This window comes from Haliotis rubra, unplaced genomic scaffold (genome assembly GCF_003918875.1).
Source record: "Haliotis rubra isolate DU_JTF1 unplaced genomic scaffold, ASM391887v1 Scf872, whole genome shotgun sequence".
NCBI lineage: Eukaryota > Metazoa > Mollusca > Gastropoda > Lepetellida > Haliotidae > Haliotis > Haliotis rubra.
Genome location: NW_025767604.1, coordinates 230,197 through 255,551, shown reverse-complemented (window position 1 = coordinate 255,551; position 25,355 = coordinate 230,197). Strand labels below are relative to the sequence as shown.

Genomic DNA, 25,355 nt, shown 5'->3' with positions numbered 1-25,355 from the left:
GAACAGAGAATCGTCCCCCAGCTGGTACCTCTTAACGAGTTCGTGTAAATTGAACCGGAGGCGTGTCCCAACCAGGAGGGGATCCATCACGTCCTGCACCAGGGAAGGCAAGATACGGAGAAGTGTCTGCGAGGGTTGCCTCGGGGGCGGGGTGGCGCAGGGACCAGAACCCCAGGAATCCTCAACGGACCCTGCGCCAGCACCAAGAGGGGGACTGGGAGCGAACCCTCCCCCTCCGGGGTAGCCGAGGCATCTGAACTCGAAGCCAAAGGCAAAGGATCGACAGTCGCCTCCAGGCTATGGGATCGAGGCGGGCTCGGCGATCCCAACTCCGGACTCTCGGTCCCCTGTTCAGAGTGGGCGAGGAACTCCTGGTGGAGGCCTCCAACGGACTCATGAACAAGGGACTTCACGGAGTCCATATGCTGCTGAAACAATTGAGTGATTATTGGCATATCAAAACCACTAGATTGGGATGATTGGAAATGCGACTTATGCGAAGAACTAGTTTTAGCTTGTTTGGCTTTTTTGGCTTTGGACAGGGGGACCTCCTGGGTAAGTTCCCCTCCCGCCTCTCGCAATTCCTTATAGAAAAGGAAATCCACCGCCCTTCTCTTCTGGGCCCGGGAGGAAAAGGCCATACAGAGGTCGCAGACATCAGGGTTATGTCCCACCTTCTCTAAGCAGCACAAGCATTTATCATGCTTGTCGGCTCTAGGTTTTTTTGGCCCACAGACAGAACACCCAGTAAACTCCTGAAAGCAAACACGCAAGCATGTAGCTAACAGTAGAACCAGCAGCAGAAATATACACGTACAAAACATTGAAAATTACGTGAATGCGACCACAGGACATAAAATACTTGGTTAATAACGCAATATGACAACCACGTGGCATGCTAAACTTCCCGTCATGGAATAGCAACATGTGTATAAACCAAGGGAAAGCGAGCGTAAACGTTTAATACAAAATCACAGAAATGAGAAATAACAGACTGTAAAGTCAATTAAACTGTTCTTTTTCTTGTGCAAGAACGAATAAAGACCATACATACAGTTGTTGAAGTCTCAGACATTCTTCTACACGAAGTAAATCAGTTTGTAACTCAGGTTGTAAACACGTGTGAACACTTCAGTGACAGCAGAAGGAATGATGATACGGGCCTAGGTGCTTACCTGGTTGGCTGCGCATGCGTAGCAGGGAGGTAACTCCACGTGGTGGGGCCGTATAATAGATAAAAAAGAATTTTATTTATTGTACAGTATTTTTATTAAAACATTGATACAATTGTCACATGACATTTTCAGCCGCAGAAAATGCATATATGTACCCCAAGGACGATCTCTATGAAAAAAAATTAACATGTTTAAGAATCCTGTGGAGGTGACAACTCAACAAACAAGTGCCTTCTTGATGGTTCATATTCTGATGACACATATGGAACAATTTGAAGCCATGGTGAGCAAATGACACAAACTGTAAGACTACATGAACCACTAACCACAAACTCACCATACATGAGTTAGAGTAAAATTAATATTTTATACTTATCCTGACTCATGCTTATTGCTTGTCTTCTTCTTCTTGCGAACATAGTGGAACACGTGTATCTCCCAATTGAAGTTCCCTTCAATTAAAACATCACTAATTAGTACTCACCACGAGTTACCTCCCTTCCACAAGCGCGGGAATGAGGGCGCCACCTGAACCCATGTGCCTCACTCTCTCCTTTTGTTTCGAGCCCGACACTTTATTTTTCCGAAGAAATCCAAAGTGTTAAGTGGGGAGGACGGGAGGGCTTACCTCATGAGTCAGGATAAGTATAAAATATTAATTTTACTCTAAAAATTTCATATTTTTCCTTATCCTGACTCATGCTTATTGCTTGTAGAATCCGACAGAAAAGGAGGTGGGAATATATATACTTTGGATTTTAATAATTAGTGATTTGAACTGTGATGATTGTAATAACCCTATGGGAACTTCATAAAGGCACTGAACTGATGAATTCCTGCTGTTTAACTTATCAGCTGCCATATAAAGGTTATTACAATTTATAGAATATGATAAAAGTATATACAACATTAATGTAAGCTGAAGCTATTAATGTGATAATATAAACTTCTGTGAGTTTATAGTGGATACTTTTATAAATTAACCAAAGTATTAAGCTTAAGATATGCATATATTTAAGCTATAATAGTATAGTACTGTGCTTAAGATATAATTATAACTTAAGCTGTATAATAGTAACCAACTCCTTAGAGTTTGTTAGCTAATACATTTATGCATATGACCATATGACTGAGCTTAAGGATTGATGAAACTTAAGCTGAACATATATATATAGTAGCAAAACTCCTAGGAGTTGTAAGCTTATATATAGTATGATATAAAAGCCATAGTACTGAGCTTAAGATAATAAATTAAACTTAAGCAAAATATATAGATAGCATGTAGCTATTAGTACTGTTATCAGATAAGTATAAAATCTGTAAGATAGACTTATCTTCTCCGTGGAACTGTCAACTGTTGAGCGAGGACCATGGGACCCGAAATGGTGGATACCTGAGGCGTCCTCGGTGGTGATATCTCTCAGATAGTGGTTGGCAAACACCATATCGGATCTCCAGAAACGCCCCTCCATTATGGTATTCAACGAGCAATTCCCATGTAGAGCGAGAGTTGGCTAAGCAGCTCTAATTTCGTGAGGATTAGAAGCTCTTGGAGGGTCGAGTCCTGCAGCCTTGTAGGCACGTAGTATGACAGTTCTGATCCAGATAGAGATCGTAGTACGTGAGACTTCCGTCTGCGTAGCTGTAGATATAGGGATAAATAATCTCTTGAATTTCCCTCTGCTCTGTTTGGATCGTTGGAGATATATTTTCAGTGCCCTCACTGGGCATAGTGATAGATCCATCGTATCATGCGGTCCAAGTATGGATGAGAGAGCTGGGACGTGGAATAATCTGTCTGGTTGACCTGGCAGTTGGTTTTTCGCTATAAAATCCCAGCGTAGTCCCAGATGTACGATGTTATGAATATCATCAAAGCGTGTTCTCTCGTAATCCAAAGCGTGAATCTCCGACATCCTGGCAGCCGTAGCTAGCGCTAACAGGAACAAAGTTTTCTGGGTCAGTGATTCAAACGATGTAGATAGCAATGGTTCATAAGCCTCACTAGTGAGGTGTTGGAGCACTATATTTAGATCCCAGGCTGGAGCGTGAAACTTCCGTTTCTGATCCTCCAATCGGAACGCTCGTAACAAAGCGAGTAACTCTGGTGTTTTTGTTAACTTGACGCCCGATCGCATAGTTATGACAGAACTTATAGCTGCAAGATAAGGGGACAAGGTTGAGCCTTTTAGATTCTTAGTTTGCCGTAGATAACATAAGAAATCTGCCACTTGAGGATGTGTAGCATATCTGGCTGTAAATCCTTTCTTAGCGTAAGTAATTGACAAAACTGTGCCATTTGTCATCGTTACAAGTTACGAGTTGAGTTACGTAGTGCAAGCTTGACCGCTTTAGCCGCTCTGGCAGAATAACCTCTCTTATTCAGACATGCCTTGATACAATCCATACGTGAAGTTGGAATGCTTCTGGTGTTTCGTGCACTTGTTTGGTGTCGCGGATGTATCAATAGATTGGCGTTGTGGGGAGCTGAAGAATTGGTTTTCCCATTACTTGAATGAGATCTGGAAACCAAGTTCTTGCTGGCCAGTAGGGCGCGACTAAAATCAGATGGAGGCTCTGCGTTTGACTGATTTTCTGTAAGACTTGTGGGATCAACGCTGGAGGCGGGAAAGCGTACGCGTTGAGTCTCTCCCACGATATGCTTAGAGCGTCCGTTGCCCATGCTAGTGGGTCTGGCACTGGCGACACAAATGTGGTCAGTTGCTTGTTGAATCGAGTGGCGAATAGGTCTATCAATGGAGATCCTATTTCCATGATTATTTGATTGAATATCTCTGTGTGGAGCATCCAATCTGTCGGCGACGGTTGGTGTGGCCGAGAGAGAGCGTCTGCTAATACATTCTTTGCTCCTGGAATGTGGCAAGCTCTGACGTGTATGTTTAGATTGTCGATTAAATCGAACAGTCTGAAACATCGAGTCAGTAGGTTCTGTGACCTTGTTGAACCTTGTTTGTTCACATAAAACGCCACTGTTGAAATGTCTGTGTGAACCATCAACTGAGCATTCTGTAGTATGTTGCTCCAGTGACTTATGGCGTTTATGACTGCTTGCATCTCTAGCAGATTTATGTGACATTTGCTCTCTTGATTGCTCCATAGGCCTGGCGCTGTCCTGCCAGCAAGGTGGGCTCCCCAACCTTGTAGTGGCTGAGCGTCACGTAGAGATGTGTGTTCGATTCGGCTCTACTAAGGAGACGCCTATGCAAAACATTCAATCTCTTGGTCCACCAGAGTAGATGTGGTTTGACATAATCTGGTAGACTGAATGGTAGAGGTCCCTCGAGATGAGCATTGATGAGGACTTGTAGCGGACGTAATTGAAGCCTGCCTCTGACTGTCAAGTCTTGAGCTGATGTGAGTAGTCCCAATAGGCTCTGCCACTGTCGTGAGTGGTAGCGGAGAGAGTAGGGCTTGAGGAATAAGTTGTTGGATCTTGATCCATCTGTCCTCGGGACTACAATACGATTCTGAGCTGTTAGAAATCGTATACCTAGAAATTGCAGATCTTGCGTTGGTTCTAGGTCCGACTTGAGTAGATTTACTAACCATCCTAATTGTGTTAGTAGCTTGATTATAAAGTTCAGCTGTAGTCTGAGACGCTGTGGATCTGGATCCACTTGTATACCGTCGTCTACGTAAAAAGCGCTGCGAAGACCTTGACGATGTAGGTATGAGACAATAGGCTTGGTCACTCTTGTGAATACCCAAGGGGCCGATGTGATTCGAAGGGAAGAACCTTCCATTGATAATGTTTCCCGTCTAGGATAAATCTTAGATATTTCCTTGAGTTGGGATGAATCGGAATGTGTAGATATGCGTCTTGCAAATCTATGCTGGCCATGTAATCTTTGGGACGAATTAAATGCGAAGTTGCGGTAAGTGTATCATGCGAAACGTTGGAGGTTTGCATAGATATTCTCTGTTGAAGATGCTCATGTTGTATATGAGACGAAACTTCTCCTTGGAATTTTTCTTCGGCACTAGGAAAACTGGGGAGTAGAAACCTGGTACGATGTTTCGTTGATCCAGAACTTCTAAGGCCTGTTTGTTTAGTAGAGTAAGTACTGTTTCTCTTAACATAGGTAGTTGTGCCGGTTGAACGTTGAACCCTGGGGGGTTGACTGTTAACGGAGGCTTCGCCTTGAGTTGTATTAGATATCCGTGCTGTAGGATGTTGGATACATATGGATCTTGTAGTATTCCCCAGGTTGTACTGGAACGGCTGGGGTGGAAGACTCCAGTCGTTCCGAACCTGAATTTCATCGTCTAAATCCACGGGCACCTCTGGATGATCTGCCTCTAGCTGATCCTCCCCTAAATTTGTTGTATGGGCGACGAAAAGAATCCTTGGGATCTTTAGCTGCAGCTAATTTCTTGTCCCGTGCTTTCTGTAGCCCCGAAAACTTAGACTTGCCCGAGTATCTCTGTGTTGACTGTTTAATGACGTTCGCTAAGGTGTCCATGGATCTGATCATAAGAACCTCTCTTGAGTCTTTAGATACTTCTTTGGAGACCTTGTCTATGTTGCCACCAAACGGTAAGGGCGATGACCATGGAGCTGTGTATAGAGATTCTGTAAATTGCTTATCCCAAGAGCAGGAGGCTAGTAAGCCTTGCCGATGACGAGCCATGGTAGTAGTTTCAGTAAGCTGATAGGTGCTCTGTAAGAAATTGGTGGTCTCTTTTCTGCATGAGTAGAGCTGAGTAGATCATTCTATCTTCCTCCTCTGTAGAATTCTTGAACTTGGTGATGAGAGTTTCATTAATCGTTCTAGATCTATTCAATCCAAAGAACATCCTCCTGGCGATGGTATCTAGTTGAGCGAATTTGCGATCGTCTACTTTGTAACTTCTGGACTTGGCATCGCTGATTAATTTAAAGTTGTCATCAATATCCTGGGCCTAGAAAAAGGGTCCATATTGTGTCCAGCAAATTTCTTGGCATTGAAGACCGGAAATGTGTAGATTGGACTTTTGAAGATTTGGAACAGGCTGTATCCAAATTAGCTGGTACCGCTGCAATCGGATCAATAGGAGGTAAGGTGATATTGTCTACATCATCATCCTTCATCAGGTAAGTCTGAGTTGAATTTTCGTTCTTCGATGGGGAAGCAAGTTGTAACTCATTCACCATCCAGTATCTGATCTCAGCATCTGAGAAAATGATACCTTCTTCCTCTGATGTAGGGTCACATGTCGGAGTCCTAGATCCGTAGGAAGATCTATGAGAGGACTGTGGTGAACGGACTGACGAGTGGCTAGTGTAAGCAGACCTTGGAGGAGACATCCTCGGCGAACGCTGGGGACTTCGCGAAGCTCTTCTAAATCTTCTGGGCGAGGTAGATATGGAGCCACTTAGCCTTCACGACCTTCGCGACCTTCGCGAATGTATCGAGTCAGTGTCGAATCGACATATGAGCGCTTGCTTCGCGAACGACCTCTGTGTTCTACAGGGTGTGGGCTCGGCGCGCTCCTTCTCAGCGATGTCCCTCGCCCAACTGGATAGGCTCTAGCTTCTTCGCGGAGGCGCCTGGGACTTCCTTTGCGAAGTGATGATCGCTCACGGGCTGGGTTGCCCTTGGAGGAGGCGTTTGTGGCTCTCTGGGGCCCCTCGCGAAGCCAAGGTGGGCTCTGGGGCCCTGTATGACTTATTAAGGGTTGGGCTCTGGGGCCCGTGGCTCTGGGGCCTCTGTAAACCGTAACGGTCCTCCATCAGTCTCATGATTTGGTTAACCAGGTCGTCTGGGACGGTCTGCGCTGGCGTTGAGGGTGGCCTCTCTGTGAAAGTGACGGGACCCTCAATCGTAAACTCAGGCGTCAGCGTAGGCATCTCTGGTTGCGTGTTTATCTGCGCTGTAGTGACGGTAGCAGATACTGGACGTTTCTTATGACGTACATCTGGAATGATAATCGGAATGTCATCATCATATAAACATAATTCTGAGACAGGTAGAATATTGGAGGCAAAATTAATTGTAGTTTTCGTAGATTTCCCTTTTGATGAAGTTGTGGACCTGGGGGTTCGAAGCGTACGTTGAGATGATGTGGATGCTTTCCTAGTCTTAGACTGTGAAGACGGATGTCTTGAGATGCAGGTCGCTTCTTGGACATAGCGGACTGCGTCCCATGCTTATCCCCCGAGGGAAACTCCGGCATGTCACCAGCCGGTGGCGGGTCGTCAGTCAACAGTTGACAGGGTATAATAGCTTCCGATCTATTAGCCATGACTGAAGATTGTTTGCGAGATTTATCTGCCTTCCGTTTCAAAACGGAACATAAATATTTATCAAAGGCAGAAATTGGTAAATTAATACATAATTTACAACGAGAAACAATAGAACATGGAGTAATGCAACTAGGGCATTTTAAATGTGGATCGGTAGCGGAATAATGTAGTTTACAACCTGTGCAGATTCTCATTAACGTAAACTGCTGAACAAACACAGCGAACCGTGAATAAAACAGCAGAAACACGACTAATAATCAATGCAAGTTGAATAAGGATACTAGTTACACCTCTATAACTGAATATAAGAGGTACTAAACTAAATATAAATAAAGGATATAGTGTGTTGGGAGACACAGGCGCTTAGAGTAAAATTAATATTTTATACTTATCCTGACTCATGAGGTAAGCCCTCCCGTCCTCCCCACTTAACACTTTGGATTTCTTCGGAAAAATAAAGTGTCGGGCTCGAAACAAAAGGAGAGAGTGAGGCACATGGGTTCAGGTGGCGCCCTCATTCCCGCTTGTGGAAGGGAGGTAACTCGTGGTGAGTACTAATTAGTGATGTTTTAATTGAAGGGAACTTCAATTGGGAGATACACGTGTTCCAATTTTCATTTTCATTCCGTTCCTTGTACTTTTAATTCCTTAGCATTATCTCAAATTTTTACTATTACCTGCAATTCAAAGTCACTGGTGTCAAAGGTCTCATCCTTGTAGTAAGCCTGTTCTATCGCTGCCACAAGCTCCTGATCTTCATGAGGGTTGCTCCGGTATTCTGGCTGATGATAAAAGTCAATCTTCCAGAAAAAACACATTATATGACACAAATTGGGAATTTTAACAATAAATTGTATATTTATATACTTAGCCTATCTCACGTCTTGTACTCTCTCTCTTTATTTGACCAGCTGAATGGAAACGAACTGCAAACAAAATCCTAGGCCTCTCTTGTCCATTCGCCCGTGCACTCCATGCTGCTCCCCTTATTGGACAGCCTCTGTGTCTCCTGAGAAGCATGCAGCACGCTCCACTACCTGCTCACGTGACCACCCCTCTCGGATCATCCTCGCTCTTTGAGCAAAGTCGTAATCTGAGTAGTGGGGAGGCTGTGCGGGCATCCATCGCTTGAGATAGGATAAGTATATAAATATACAAATCATTGTTAAAATTTCCAAATTTGTAAACTTTCCTATTTCATGCCTTGTACTTATCCCACAGTTGGACGGCGGGTGCAGATTACCCTGGGCCTAGACAGTGCAGACAGCTGGTGCCAAGTAACTGTAGACATAGCGATGCACAAGTGAGGCCTGTTACGAAACCCAAGACTACATTACCCTTATGGTTGTGCTAGGTTCTCCGGAACCCCTTGGCGTACTAAGCACAAAACTCCCAGGGAGATGGGTGCTCCTGGTTAATGTGGTTTTCTGCCGCAACCTTCGTGCGAGGATGAAAGGAAGTAGCTCGGCAAGTAAACCTCGCCTCACTGCAATTTACAGAAAGCCCCAGTAAATTAAGACATCTCAACCTTAATCTGGCCAGCCCCTCGAAGCAGGGGAAAGCACTCGGAAAGCTCACTATTTTAATGTTCAGTTACGAACAACATCGAATTACCCTTGCACCTTTGCCTAAGCTTAGTCAAGGATGTGTCCATCAAACTTCACTGGAATTCGGTAATTCAAACTTCACAGATGTAATTGCTCCGAAGAGTAAAGGACAGTAAGCATGAGTGGCGATCACCTCTGCAACGTAGTACAAGATTATGCCTCAAAGTCTATGAGGAAGTCACGTCCGGTGGCCATACTCAATGCCCTAGTGTGTAACTAAGCGAGGTGAATCTAAGCACATAAAAGAGAACAAAGAGTGAAGAAGAATTCAAACGTTATTCAGTATGTACAAGGAAGTAATGAACCACACGGGGATCAAGTGCCTTCATCTGCATTGGTGGGCCGAAGACAACTGCTCTGAGAACACCCAAGGTCCGAACTGGTGGAGTCCCTCGACATCTGTGACTGAGAGGTCTCATAGGTAGTGCGATGAGAAGATTGTATCTGACCTCCAAAAGCTCCATCTATGATCGACGCCAAGAAGCAGTTGCTATGCAATGCCATGGTTGAAGCCAATGCTCAAGTCTTGTGCTGGTTAGAGGCGGCTGGAGGAGGTAGGCCGGCATAGGTATAGGCTTGAAGTATCATGGAAGGCATCTAGAAGAACAGGGTAGTCCGGGAAACTACGGCTCTGGAGGTTGCGGAGAGTGGAATGAACAACCATTTCCGACATTTCCTCGCAGAGAGGTAGACCTGATGCGTCCGAACAGGACAGAGCCCCAGATCTTCAGTGTCGTTAGGAACAAGAATAGTGGACAATGGAGGGGAGGTAAACAAACAATCTTCTTCGAAACAAAATCCCATTAGAGACCAAGAAGAACCTTGCAATGCTTCATCTGCTCAAACATTAACATCCAACGTGTCGAATTATGATATTCAAGTCACAGTAGCCAAAGCTACTGAGAAGAAGGTCTTGAAAGTAATGCATTCAAACTCCTTCTCATGCAGTGGTTTATAATCACTAGAGACAAAGTCACAAAGGAGGATGTAGAGGTCCCAAGCCGGAGGCCGGAATTTCCTCGACTGGTCAGCCAATCTATATGAGCGTGAAAGATACTGGAGTTTTGGAACGGAGGAAACCTTGACGCCAATATTCCTGGCTAACACTGTGTTAACAGTAGACAAACATGCAGATTTAGCGTCTTAGGAGATCCGTGGTAACGATCCAAGTGAGGATGAACCAGAAGGTCATCTCGGCTGGGTAGAGGTACGAGGTTTGGATCGGCGAGCCTTTGGAGGTCCAGAAACCAACTTCTCACTGGCCAAAAGTGTGCAACCAAAACCAGAGTTATCTCCTTGGTAGTCAGCGACTTCTGAATTACTCTGGGCAGTAGAGCTGGCGGAGGAAACGCGTAAGTGTTGAGACCCTCCAAGAAGATCGCTAGAGCGTCCTGGTCCCAACCCATCACGTCTGGGATGGGCGACACTAGCTCTGGAAGTGGATCGTTGAATCTGGTCACGAATAGGTCTATCAGAGGTCTGGTGATCGGGTAACAGATCGACCGAAAGATCTGAGGATACAGCTTCCACTCCGTCGGTGACGGACGATCGAATCAACTCAGGACGTCGGCGATGAGGTTCTTGCTACGATGTAGAGGGAGTGTTTTAGCCAGAAGAACTGTATTGTCCACTCCAGAAGATGGGACAAGCCAGTCGATCCGAAATGATTGATGTATCAGACCATGGTTGATTGAATCAGAGTGAGTGAGTGAGTTAAGATTTAAAGTCACATCGGCAATATTTCAGCCATATCATGAAAAAAACAATAAGGTCTAAATTCATAATACATACATATAATATATAAAACCCTGTCAACGAAGGACAGTAAAATTACTAGATAATCACAAAATGAGTTAGAACTAGCTAGCATATATCTTTAAAAGTAGAAAACTAATTTTGGACAATACAATGTAAAAATGGGCTATAGATTACCAGCAACTGAAGGTAGATCACCATACTAGGGACCATGGGGACTTACAATGCCTTTGCTACCTACATGGACCCTAGCTGGATTTACACCATCCCTTCAGCCACTGACGACTGTAGTCAAATCTGGCCATAATTTAAATTTACAAAATACTACGTTTAAAGAATCTGGTAAGTATAAATTTACCTTGAATGTTTTGGGACTTACTTACCCCCACAGGAGGACAATAATTTTACAATACTTCGACCCCCTGTGAGTATACTGCCACTAACAATCTAAGTTGCTAATTTAAACTACCCAAAATAGAATATAGATCTATATACAAATCATATCAATCAAAATTTATCAAGTAATTCTATTTCTTTTAAAAATTCAATAGTTAAATGATAATTAACATTATAAATAAGATCCTTCAATGTTTTGACATTGAAATATTCATCCCTTGTGATGGAAAAATCTATACAGTCAAGCAGGACATGCTTGACCGTGATTCTTTCAGCACAAGGGATGCAAAATGGAGGATCTTCACCTTTTAACAAATATTCATGAGTATACCATGTATGGCCAATGCAACATCGACACATGATGACCTCTTCATATTTGGACTGACAACCCAAATAGTTGTAACCAATATAGGGTTTTATTGCATGTAATTTGTTAACGCCTACTTGGACGTCCCACTTATTCTGCATTAGATTACGGATATAAGATCTATTGACAGCTTTGCAATCGGAGTATGGGATCAGAAGTGGTGTCACAGATTTGTTGAGTGCGATTGAATCAGAAGACTGGTTGACCAAAGGTCTTGCGCCCAAAGTGTTATGGCGAAGATGTCTGCTTTGAACTCCAACTTGTTGATGTGCAGGGCCTGTTCATCGGGCGACCACTGCCCTGCTACCTGACATCTTTGAAGGGACGCATCTACGAATAGATGATGAGAGGGTTTGAACAGCATCAAACAACACACTCCTCCACAGACGTTGAGTCACAAACGAAGGAATGGATGTAGAGACAGTGCTGGTTGGATCAGCTCTTGGGGATCGTTGACACTGAGGTACGGCCGCAAATATCTCTGAAAGGGTCGCAGTAGTAGTTGGCTTCTGTAAGTGAGGGCTTGAGTTGAGGTGAGGAAACCTAGCAACTCTTCATTGAGAGGCATTTTAGAAGTTGGATAGATGAAGGAAAACCGAGTTCTATGGATAGACAACTTCTTTATTGCAACGGGTGGACGTTTCGGTGTAGGTACTAACACCGTTATCAAGCAAGTGATAGAAAGAGTTGTAACATGTAGAATATATACATAGCTGCATGGTGTGGCAACTCTTGCCACTGACACAGGGATCTCTCCTGAAATAAGAACGTTCAATTTGTCGAGCTACCATGAAGTTACTGATGGAGTGACAAATGTAGTAGGATCTGCTCATGGGGATCATCGATCTACAGGAATGATCACATTGTAGATGGAGTGATGAAGGTCGTACGATCTGCAATCTCAGGAATGTTTGTTTGCGAATGGAGTAACAATGGTAGTAGAATCGATGCATGGGGATTGTCAGTCTACAGGAACGTTCGCAAAGTAGATGGAATGACGAAGGTAACAAGACTGGTGATCCCAGCAACGTTCGTTAGAGTGACGATGGTAGTAGCATCGGCATATAGGGATCCGCGAACCTCAAAAGCAGACGTAGAAATCTTGGATAGGACGCAGTTGTAGTGACCACTGAACTGAGGGCTAAGGCTGATGTTAGAAAACCGAGTAACCCTAACCATAGTTGAAGCGTTCTTGGGCGTTTTCGTCTAACACCCTCGGTAAGCTGTCTCACTCAGCTGGCTGACAAGTCCCAACACAGTCACTCTTACCAGCAATGGGACCATTCATCGTCACTGGCAATTAAAGGCTGGGATTGTTTTCCGCCCCAGAGAGACCAAGAAATATCTGTCAAGGCCCTTCCTAATCACTCAGATCATCAAATTCCCAGGTAAACAAATAATAGTCCACCATTTGCATGCTAATACCCACGATGCAACAGTGATAAAAAATCCAGACAACACAGTCATCAGTTATCTGGGCGAGTCTCATGACATTAAAATCAGGGCAAGGGATGCTAACTACTTGACAAAACATCACTACTGGTACCATGAGATGAATCTTGACCCACCTGTCCAGTAACTTGGTGATGATGTTTAAAATACAATGGTGAAGATGACGAACCAAGCCATGATTGCACCCAGCGATACACCAGAGCAATGTTACCAGTTGTCAGGACTCAGTGAAGCGTCCGTAAAATATTCCTGGATTGTAAGCTTATCTAGTAATGCACAAAAGGTGGTTGTAGAGCTGATATCTGCAACGAAAGGTAGGTTCGTTGAACTGAATCGTTCGTCAAAGGTGAGGATGGTTGTCTTAGTTGTCTAGATCTGGAACATACAAGCCCCAGCCACGAAGGCGTTTCAAAGATCCGGGTCCATCAGGGGGCCTTGTGCCGGGCGTAACCTTAAATGCCTGCGCTACTGACATAGCTATTGCCTCTGTTCACCCAACAGAAATAGGTACCCGATGGAATAAGTCATGTGACTAATAATCTTCTAGTGCCTCACAGGCAGCCTGGGTTATCTGGAGTAAAAATAATCAGATTGTAGTGTTTGAGCATGCCACTCCAAGATGTTGAATTCAGCGCATTACAAATGCCTTTAAATATAATCGTAGATACCTGGTAGGGTTCATCGAATGACCATATTTAGATGCAAGTTCATGCTCATCATCTATGGTAGAGGGGCCGCCAAGTTTCAAATCTATAGGCGTGTGCAGTAGTGATGATAAACTTTGGTGAAGAGATGCCATCTCATACTCTCTTGAGATACTTAAACGCCTTATCTAAGTAACCCGCCAAATAGGTAAAACAGGCAGGAGGAGGTAAAATCAGAGTCGACAAGTCCCGATCCTTCATGTAGAACGCAGTAAGTATCTTGCTCTTAGATAGCCGCAGGTGATCGGCAAAACAAGCAAACGTGTGTCAAATCTACTATTGCTTGACCTAATTTCTGCATCCTCAAAGGTGGCTGGCATAGCTTGAACCATAAAATCGAGTGTCTTGGGAGGCACCCCAGGCACAAGCACCAAAAGGCCAGGTAGAAAACTGCTGTCCAAACGTCTGCATAAGTGGGGTAGGGTTCAACGAACCTAACAGATTCGCTGAACCAGAGGATGCTGAGGAGTAGTTCGGCGAAAGGTTGTTGCATCTGGTTCAAGGCTGCCAAAATGGCACGAACTATCATATCAAAGTAAAAATTGCTTCGGTGAAGTGTCTTGCGATGGGGTTTGGTCAGAAGACTGGGGACGATCAGGTGAATAGGGCCGCTCCGCCAAATAGGAGCGGTCCAGAGAGCAAGGTTGATGCGCAAAATTGGAAGTAGCACAAGACGTCAAAGGGTCATTCTCCGCGTTGAGCTGATTCGGTGAACTAGTACTAGTAGAGTTGGTAGGCAAGGTCCGTGGAACGGATCCACGATGCAGATAATATCTTCTTACATTGATTGCAAAACTTTTTTCCTTAGATGAGGAATCTGTTTCCCATAGTGACAAAAAGATGTGAAGAAAAATCCCTACTGTTTACAGGTCATCTGCACAGCTGTGCGACAAAAAAGAGAATGATCAGGAATAGGTGGTCACGTGAGCAGGTAGTTGAGCATGCTGCATGCTTCTCAAGAGATACAGAGGCTGTCCAATAAGGGGAGCAGCATGAAGTGCACGGGCGAATGGACAAGAGAGGCCTAGGATTTTGTTTGCAAGATAATTTAACCCTTCTACTACTTTCAAATTTAATTGTTAATGTTCATGTTGTCCATGTCAAACAATAATTTATTTATTTTTTTCATATGAAAACTAATAGCAGAGTAAAAAGTAAAAATTCAAACAATTTTTGATTACCTTAAACTTTGCAACAGCAGGTTCTTGCTTGAATGATTCTGAGCTGATGTTCTCTTCTGTTGGAGAAGTAACAATCTCCTGGAAATTACAAATATGTCACTTAACATTATAGATTTTCTTGTCAGGTGTACCCATGACATGTTTACTACACCTTGTTAATATGGTTGATGCTAAACATTCTAACATCTCACTTCATTTATCTTCATTATTTAGTTAACATGTTGACTGCCACCACGAGTATACTCGTAGTATCAATGTCTGGTCTAATTTGTCACTACGACCCGAGTACGAGTTATCTCGTAGCTACATCAGTGGTATTTTAAAACAAGTTTCACATGTTGCCAAAACAGGTACAAGAAGCAATGGTCTCCTGGCGTTAACAAACAATGCCAGGAGACGTGTGTTTAAACTACCACTGATGTAGCTACGAGATAACTCGTAGTGGCAAATTCGGCCAGAATTGATACTACGAGTATACTCGTGATAGGCAGTCAACGTGTTAACATATATACTGCCAAAGAGTAATCAAGTAATACAAACTAAACATAAAGTAAAATATTTCACTGTTCCCCTGGGTAAATCATGATGACAAACACAAGAAACACCATATTCAATAGCAAACAAAATGTAATGCTAACCACTGAATAGAAAGTACACCAAAACGATGCTCATGATCGGACTATAGAAGTTGTTCTTCCACATATCTTATTCTAACTTAGCAACAGTAGTGTTATACTAATAACATGGACTTGTCACTCCACAGAGAGAGAGAGAGAGAGAGAGAGAGAGAGAGAGAGAGAGAGAGAGAGAGAGAGAGAGAGAGAGAGAGAGAGAGAGAGAGAGAGAGAGAGAGAGAGAGAGAGAGAGAGAGAGAGAGAGAGAGAGAGAGAGAGAGAATGACTCATTACATTACTTATCTAAAATCGATTACCTGCAGACCTTGATATATGTCATATATGACAATTATGACAAAGGCGTTAAACGCTAACACCCCGGTTCATTTTTCATTAACGGTACCTGATGATTAATCATAATTTCCAGAGTTGACTTTCGGCTCATCCGTTTGACAGAAATTGACAATGTTGTTGTGATGCGTTTGCAGGGAAAGGGAATACATGAATCTATGATACACTATGGCGCATAACGTGTGATAATTACCTGTCTCCCTATCAGAGACTTTAGTCTTTGCTTTAAGTCCATTTCGACAATAATAACCGGTTAACTTCGTTCAAAATATTGATATTTTCTTTTGGCAGACATCTTGGACGGCCAACATTTATGCCATCTGTCGGTCGATAATAAGTCAAAGTTATCTTCCCTTACAACATGTACAAGCTCGTACCCAGTGCGTGACACTTTCATATTATAGATAAGAGGGCGAACGTGCTATCGCGGCGAGGAGCTGTGTGGAAACACAAGACCCATGCAGCGACGAATGTAATCGCACTGTAACTGTTTAACAGTAAACATGATGCATGGAGTTCGCAAACGATTCCGCTGAGTTTGTTGTAATTGACAACTAATGAAAACTGCCTGAAAGAAATGTCCTTAATGGATATACCTGACGCAATAGATTCGGTAGAAGCACTTCAGGAACTAGGATGGGGTGGTCAGTATGACAGTCTGTTATTAATACCACAGGAAGTATAGGCTGGTGCACTGAACCGGGGTTCATTAGCCATCAGACCGCATCGCGGCTCTCGGCTAAGGTACAGTTAGTGTTGGTTATCAGTGAATAAAATATAGCCCACCGTCCTTGACAGTCTGTTTTTCTGAAGCACGGTCTCTTAAATAAGTAAGGCCGTCCTTTGGTCAGGGAAATATTTGAAAGATTAAACTTAACTTGGTTTGAATGAAGAGTTTTAGTTTTGGGGACTGGCTATGCTTTTTCAGGACAGGTAACTATTTGGACAGCCAGTCCTTGGACAGGCCACTTTTCAAAACTATTTGATACACTGAGGTTATCGATAATTATCGATGCAGATCGATTGTAATCATAATCCCACTACAAAACTAATATGGGCACTAACAGCATATTGTTCAAACGAAACAGGTGTAATCCTGTTGAAACACGCATGTGAATATGTTGTTTACCATGTTTACATTGTAGTTTTACGTGTCCGGAAACTGCTTCAGTTGTTTTTGTCTTGATTTAACAAACATAACCGTATTTTTAATGAATCTCGATTTGTCTCCAGACGCAAGCGATTGACCGATTATTCGATCAGTTGTGCCAGCACTATGTTCCAGTGCTGAAAACTAATTGTTGTACACATCCTTATTGATAAGCATTGTTGAACATTAGCCATTTCGAAATCGAATGTACACTTTCATGCTTCTTCTCATTATATATCTCCATGTAGTTAAATGTGTTCATCATTATGATTGTTTTGATCATGTTTCATCAACCACCAGCCTTGTAATAACACGTCACATGAGATTAGCCATGTGCTAAAATAACACCCAAACTTCAGAGCGTACCGCTTGTCGACCTCCTGAGCCTTATAAAAAATCCAAAGGTCGGCTTCCTGAGCTGACACCTGACTATACTCATAAAATAAATGCTTAACCACACTGAGATGATTTAAAGGAGAATATGAACGAAAACAAAACTTTTGATTCCGTGATTAAAATTGAACGAAAAGTTTGTAAAATAGCAATAAAACACAAAAACGTACTCGTATTTCTGCCTATTACGGAAACACCCGACAGTTAATGAGCAGAGGGGGTATCACGTGACCTGATGCCATTAGTGCCTGTTGCTGATGGCTTCCTCTTTGATTTTACCTCACAACTTAAAAGTGTCCGTGGATGCTGAAGCAGTAAAAGATGTTCCTGATGTCATTTCTGAAATGGATGTTTGACCATATCAATACGATCCGATTTTACATCTTGCAAGACAATCTTCCACTGAATATGAAGAAGAATCAAGCGAAGCGGAGGCACCGCTTGAGGTCAAAATAAATTTAAAAATAGACCATATCATTTAACAAGATTACTATTTGTCAGCAAAATGTCATACAGTTCCAGCCAGCAAACTCACCCCTATAAACATATGACCAGTCACTAAGAATTTAAAAAAAAAAAATGTGATTACAGTTCATTTTGTGTCATATGGGTGACTGTAAGGTGTCTGGGAATTAAAAACAAAATAATTATGCTTCAGACGAGGGAAAATAAATATTATCTGCTTCAAAAATTACACTGGAATTATTTTGTTGAAAAAAAATTAGGATCCTAGTTCTCATTAATAATGTATCAAGTCTCGATACAAGATCCCAGCCTGGTCGATCAGAGATAATATTCGTGACGCAGATAAGTTATTCCCCGAAAACTGGTGAATTATAAAATACTAGTCAGGACCATGTATGTTTCCCCTTTGTTTGGTTATGGAAATAGTTATGGTACTCGGTCAAAGCCTTAGAATGACATCCTGTCAGCCAATGAGAATACAGAACAACTTTCACGGCACACACTACTGACAAATAGCGAGTCTGCTGACGACTTGCGTAATTGGACAAAATGGAAAACAATGAAAGCAACAAGTACTTCGTGATTTGCCGTTGTATTCGGCAATGTTTCGAGTTGACTGCATCATTTAGGGCTCCAAACCGAAAAGAACGTTATAGCGAAACATTTTCAAGCTCATGTGAAATCTCTTACTGATTTTGATAATATATACCAGTCGAACCAGTCGAACTGCCTTAGCTACAAAATGCCCCAGCAAATTTGGTCTTTCATTCTAATTTGTTCAAATTTATTTATAATGATTGAATATATGCCGTAAATGCATAGTTTTTGTCAACTTATTATGATATTATGTTCTTCATATAAAAGTTATTAGGAATATCAGTTATTTCTGATAAATGTTTCATTAGTAAACTCATAACTATGTATACACTTATATATGAAGAACATAATATCAAAGTTGACAAAACTGTGCATTTATGGCCTATATTTATTCATTTTAAATAAATTGGGGCATTTTGACTACCCCACTGGGGCAATTTGACCTTTGCTGGGGCATTTTGTAGCGGGGGCAATTCGACTGGCAATGGGACTTGATTTAATTTATGTTCAAAATACCACTGACAGTAAGTTGTTACAGGGAATTATGGAGTATAAATGAATCTCGTGGGTACTTTTTCCTTCTTCAGCCTAGCTTGGGGATTTCCATACCCCATGCGTGCATGTCTCTTTCATATGCGTCAGACTCTGAATGATCGGCGCATTTCTCCTGCCGAAATCTGTCATTTCACTTGGAAAACGGAAGAAATGGTGGTTCTTTCCCATGTTCGATGATTCCGTGTATCCCCAGGCAACGCAATACACCATTGTACCATTTAAAAAACCGACAGAAACAACACAAATTGTACTACTGTAGCGCTTGGTCTTTGACAATATGGCGGACTCCAGGCACATTTGACGTCACGAGCGGAAAGGTCACGTGGGTTCCAGCGAAATATGCATAATGCCGAAGCTGAGATTTACAGAAACTGTTTTCGCGATTAAAACATAATTATACATAATTTTTAATTGAAAATTTGGGAATATGTTTCTGATGACTTTATCTTTAACCCAGCAAATTATTGCAATTCACTCGTATTCTCCTTTAAATAAACAACACTGAGACACTCTGAGATGTTTAGGATTAGAACTACTGCAACAACATGTAATGAATTTCTTCTAATCTTACTATTTGCTAAAAGTTTGGCCCTTTTGACTTTAATCTGTGGCCCTTTTGACTCTCCCTTGGCCCTTTTGACTTTCCCTTGGCCCTTTTGACTTTTCCAGTTTTGGTACCTCATTAGAACATGTAGAATATCATACATATCACGAGTCATTAGATTACTGTGTTAGAATAAACAGTTCTCTTGTCAAGGCCTGTCTTCTCTTCCTCAGCAGTGGCTGAGGAAAGAAGATGACAGCTACCGGTACATCCATTAGCTTGCCTGCCCTATAGTGGGAATAGCTGTTTATAAACTGTTTTCAGCATATTCAGTTGAAGACTGGCATGTTCACTGAGTATGTTCCACTTATCTCACAATAAATATCTCCAAATTCCATTCCCTGTTTCTTCACCAAACCTCATGCCATGAATGTCAGCTGAAACAGTGACATCTATGTTACAAATAGCCATGCTCCTTGGAAAAATTCAGTTTAGTTAGGCAACAATGTCCAATCGAACAACACATTATTGCTGATCATTTCAATAGAGTATGTTGCTTTTGTCTGCTTAGTAAGCCAACTTAGATGAACACAAGAGTGTCAATCACTGTATTACTGGTTAGTGCTTTGAAGCTTTGTGCAACTCATTTCACCATTCCTCTTGTCATGTGCATAATACATACCATGCGATACATTCTCCACATTACACCTTTTCATAACCCAATTTTAGATTGAATAATTATGCCACACATGAGATATGTCAATTGCAAACCCTCAGACTAGAGGCAGGGGTGAACTTTATTGAGTCATTTTCCATAGTCTAGTTAAGCTGTGTGCTGTCACTACTGATGAATCCATCACACCAAAGACCCAGGTTCAATTCCCCACATGAGTACAATGTGTGAAGCCCATTTCTGGTGTCCCTATGCCCTGATATTTTTCCTTATCCTGACTCATGTTAAATGCTTGTCTCCTTCTCCTTGCGAATGATAGTGGGAAACTTGAAATCCCTGTGAAGTTCCCTTCTAAAAAGCGGGTGTAAAATAATCACTCACCCACAAGTGGCATCCCTTGCCTCCTTGGCGCCCTTTTGGTCACATGACCAGCCATGTTTTGTCACTCTCTCCTTCTTTGCCCTTGAGGACAGTTGTGAGAGCACCTGGGTCCCTATACGGCACATATCCTTTCTGTTTTGGACCTTTACATCAAAATTATTGCTGTATACAGCTTTTAGGATTGTATTCTACTATATGGTTTGAAAATTGATCTAAATTATACGTTGTTTGACGTGTTTTTTCATCGTGTTTACATTTGATGAAAACTTGTGTTCGTTGTAGGTACCGACTGTCTGCGGTTGACCCACATTTATTATGTCCTGATTGCACTACTTCATGTTCTTTCAGCTTTCGCTGTGAACATTGTCTGAATTTAACCACTTTTGAATTTAATAACTACCCTTTTTCCATTCAAAGACGTTCAAAGGACTGGGTAAGAAGGTATTCACAAGTCATGTCTAAATCAAGTGATTGCACTGACAACCGTGTGTTAACTACTGCTGCCGATATTCATAATTCCAGTGAATTGCCGAGCGTTTTACGGGGGCAGGTCGCTGTTCCAGTGATGAACTCTGGAGCCAATAAGAGATCGTTGTCAACGGAGCTGACCTCTTCGCAGACAAAGAAGACTAGATCGTCTTCAACACAGAAGAGGAAGGCTACTACACCTAAGACTTCATTCATCGAAGTCTCTACACAGCTCTACGCAGAAGACGAGATCCTTCAGGTCGTCTTCACCATCGGACTCAGAAGCACATCGGGAACCTGCACGCAGGCACTCCACATCTTACAGAGGGGAGACTACACCTAAGAATCAACCTTCACAAAGGCCTAGAGAGGTCTCAAGACTCCAGGAAGGATGCACGATCACATCGGGATTGTTCACCTGCGCACAGTTCGTCATACAGATCTTCACACAGAGAATCTCGTCTTGGATCGTCAGAGCGGGAGATGTCTAAATCAGAGGAAGAAGGTGAAGTCATATTCTCCGATACGGAAGTAACCTCATGGATTGCTAATGGCCTGGACCTAGCATCTCCTTCCAAGGACATAGACGAAGCGTTTACATACAAGATGTCCAAAGATGATTTCGACACACTCACCTTTCCGCCTATCGACTCGATCTCCCAAGTACCGGACAGTCTCAGCTCAGCCATTGATAAGGCTACGAAGTTCCAGAATCAGCATATTCCGACGTTCAGCGCCAGGAAATTCCCCCTACATCACATGGAACCCTTCCTGAAGGCACCAGAGATTGATGATGACTACAAGATCATCATCGACTCCCGCTAAAGAACTTACAATATAGAGGACAAGAAGCTAGTGCAACTGGATACGACTACTAGATGTACCTTCTTCGGACCAGCCAGGTCTAGGGCTATCAACGAAGCACATCTCGGAAGTTCAAGAACAACACCACCGAAGACCACCAGATGATATATTCTGCTCTAATAACTCAGAAAAAGGACCACCAGTGTATGTCGGAGCATCTAGCATCCACATCAGCGGGCCTGACTCTCCTGAGGAGACAAGGATTATTGTCATCGTGCACCTGGAGTGAGCAGTTCACCAAGACCTTATACAGAGCCCCATGGTCAGCATCATCCATCTTCGGAGGAGGAATTGAAGAAGTCGCCAAAGAGGTTACACACGAATCAAGGGAGGTCATGATGATAAAGTCCATAGATACCTTGGCAAATGTGATTCGCCAGACGTCCCAGCGCTACTCCAACAAATCCAAGTTTGCAGGAGTCCAGAGAGCCAGAGAAAAGAAGTATTCCAGCTCAAGAGAAGGAAAAGGTTCTTTTCGTTGCCCAACTGGAGCCCCCAGAAGTAACCCCGGAAGAGGCTGAGCACCCAGGGGTGCCAGGGGAACCAAGCGCCAAAGGACAGGTTTGGAACGACTGGAGTCTTCCACCCCCCAGCTGTTCCTGTACAACCTTCGACAGTGGGTGGACGTCTTCAACGGTACTGGGAGAATTGGGGAATATTACAGGACGACTATGTATCCCAGATACTACGCAGAGGGTACAAGATACAGTTGGAAGCCACCCCCGCCACTTACAAGCAGCCCGCTGGCCTTCAACTACGCAGCCGACCAGACAGAGAAACTGGACGACGCAATCAAGACTCTACTCGACAAAGATGCAGTAGAAAAGATAAATCAAGATCTCATCATGCCCGGTTTTTACTCCCCAATTTTCCTGGTTCCAAAGAAGATTTCCAAGGAGAAGTTTTGGCTCATCTACAACATGAGGAAGTTTAACCAGGAGTACCTTCGCAGAATTCGCAAAATTCAAGATGATACATCTTCCTCAGCTCTTTTACACCTGGTCACAGGTGGGCTCGATCCCGGCACCTCAACCTCGCTGGATCATTAGCCTGGCACCTTAGCCAGCTCGCCCACTGCGCATGAGTCGATGTTGTGTCAGAATGAACCTGGCTAATTATTCTTGACACATGCTAGTGTATCTTTGAAAACTATAGGTTACAGGCAGTACAAACACTCAACTTGGTAGCCTGTTTGATTGTCAGTGCAGTTGCACTATATATATGTGCTATGCTGCTATAAATAAATATGTTCAGAAACATTTGATCGTTGATTTTGTAGCCATTCTGTACTGTAGTCAAATTAATGGTCGCCAAGGCCCGATGTAGTCATACTAGTTGTAGCCTGCATTGATATTGGTTAGTATGGCCACTCCGATACTGCTTGGACTGGCTGAAAACTCACACAGACATCTTGGTTGTTGATTTGATATTTTCTGTAACTAAATAACATTTTTGTCTTTAAAAGCTGCTTTCTTTTTGCTACTAAGAATAATGTAATACATTCAATCATCTATTATTTGTCAGTGTTATTGTTTGTGTACAGACCTCCCATTGCGTCCATACCAGCTTGAGGGAGTGAACTGGCTGATTAACTGCTGCCAGCAAGGTCATGGCTGTATCCTTGGTGATGAAATGGGCCTCGGAAAGACGTGTCAGGTAAAGTTAATGTTCATGTTTTCTCATGCAGATATGTCATAGTTAGTTCTATCTTTCTTTCCAATGTAACTGCTGAACAAATGGAAAACACCATGAAGCAAATATTGTAAGTGATGTATGCTATGTCCATTAGATATCTCGTACCATATGATTGAGCTGACGACTTTCTAAATCTTCTGATGTATACCATGTAATGAGTGATATTGGCTTGTCTTGAGTGATGTTTCCACGTGATGTGATGTTGGCAGGTGAAATTGTGATATTGATACATGATGAGTGCTGTTTTGAGGTGATGAGTGATGTTGTTATGTGATGAGTAGTAATGTTATTTGTGATCAGTGATGTTGGTATGGATGAGTGGTATTTATGTTGATGTATGTTTCAGACTATTGCACTGCTGACATATCTGAATGGCAGCCAATCTGGCCCCCACCGCCCCCACCTGGTGGTGTGTCCTCGCTCGGTCTTGGAGAACTGGGACATGGAGTTCAGCAGGTAGTCACCTTCCTATACTCACATCAGTCATCACCTTCCTATACTCACATCAGTCATCACCTTTCTATACTCACATCAGTCATCACCTTCCTATAGTCACATCAGTCATCACCTTCCTATACTCACATCAGTCATCACCTTCCTATACTCACATCAGTCAACACCTTCCTATACTCACATCAGTCATCACCTTCCTATACTCACATCAGTCATCACCTTCCTATACTCACATCAGTCATCACCTTCCTATACTCACATCAGTCATCACCTTCCTATACTCACAACAGTCAACACCTTCCTATACTCACATCAGTCATCACCTTCCTATACTCAGATCAGTCGTCACCTTCCTATACTCACAACAGTCATCACCTCCTATACTCACATCAGCCATCACCTTCCTATACTCACAACAGTCAACACCTTCCTATACTCACATCAGTCATCACCTTCTTATACTCACAACACAGTCATCACCTTCCTGTACTCACAACAGTCATCACCTTCCTATACTCACATCAGTCATCACCTTCCTATACTCACAACAGTCAACACCTTCCTATACTCACATCAGTCATCCCCTTGCTCTACTCACAACAGTCATCACCTTCCTATACTCACATCAGTCATCACCTTCCTATACTCACAACAGTCAACACCTTCCTATGCTCACATCAGTCATCACCTTCCTATACTCACAACAGTCAACACCTTCCTATACTCACAACAGTCATCACCTTCCTATACTCACAACAGTCATCACCTTCCTATACTCACATCAGTCATCACCTTCCTATACTCACAACAGTCAACACCTTCCTATACTCACATCAGTCATCACCTTCTTATACTCACAACACAGTCATCACCTTCCTGTACTCACATCAGTCATCACCTTGCTCTACTCACATCAGTCATCACCTTCCTATACTCACAACAGTCATCACCTTCCTATACTCACAACAGTCATCACCTTCCTATACTCACAACAGTCAACACCTTCCTATACTCACATCAGTCATCCCCTTGCTCTACTCACAAGCAGTCATCACCTTCCTATACTCACAACAGTCAACACCTTCCTATGCTCACATCAGTCATCACCTTCCTATGCTCACAACAGTCATCACCTTCCTATACTCACATCAGTCATCACCTTCCTATACTCACAACAGTCAACACCTTCCTATACTCACATCAGTCATCACCTTCTTATACTCACAACACAGTCATCACCTTCCTGTACTCACATCAGTCATCACCTT

The 25,355-nt window shown here is 42.9% G+C and overlaps 2 protein-coding genes across 2 annotated transcripts in view; one reads left to right on the top strand and one right to left on the bottom strand.

The window, feature by feature from the left end:
• LOC124263223 (syndetin-like) overlaps nucleotides 1-16,165 on the bottom strand; it is a 55,415-nt gene extending 39,250 nt beyond the window's left edge. Inside the window, exons 1-3 of the mRNA XM_046697813.1 lie at nucleotides 16,043-16,165; nucleotides 14,885-14,962; nucleotides 8,100-8,204 (exon numbers count right to left, since the gene is read on the bottom strand). Of these exons, the coding sequence (XP_046553769.1) occupies nucleotides 8,100-8,204; nucleotides 14,885-14,962; nucleotides 16,043-16,084 (225 nt within the window). The 5' untranslated portion in view covers nucleotides 16,085-16,165. The remainder of the gene's footprint in view (nucleotides 1-8,099; nucleotides 8,205-14,884; nucleotides 14,963-16,042) is intronic.
• A 144-nt stretch (nucleotides 16,166-16,309) lies between these two features.
• Nucleotides 16,310-25,355, top strand: part of LOC124263228 (chromodomain-helicase-DNA-binding protein 1-like) — a 32,922-nt gene continuing 23,876 nt past the window's right edge. The window contains exons 1-3 of the mRNA XM_046697820.1: nucleotides 16,310-16,493; nucleotides 23,483-23,595; nucleotides 23,981-24,090. Coding sequence (XP_046553776.1) covers nucleotides 16,427-16,493; nucleotides 23,483-23,595; nucleotides 23,981-24,090 — 290 coding nt within the window. The 5' untranslated portion in view covers nucleotides 16,310-16,426. The remainder of the gene's footprint in view (nucleotides 16,494-23,482; nucleotides 23,596-23,980; nucleotides 24,091-25,355) is intronic.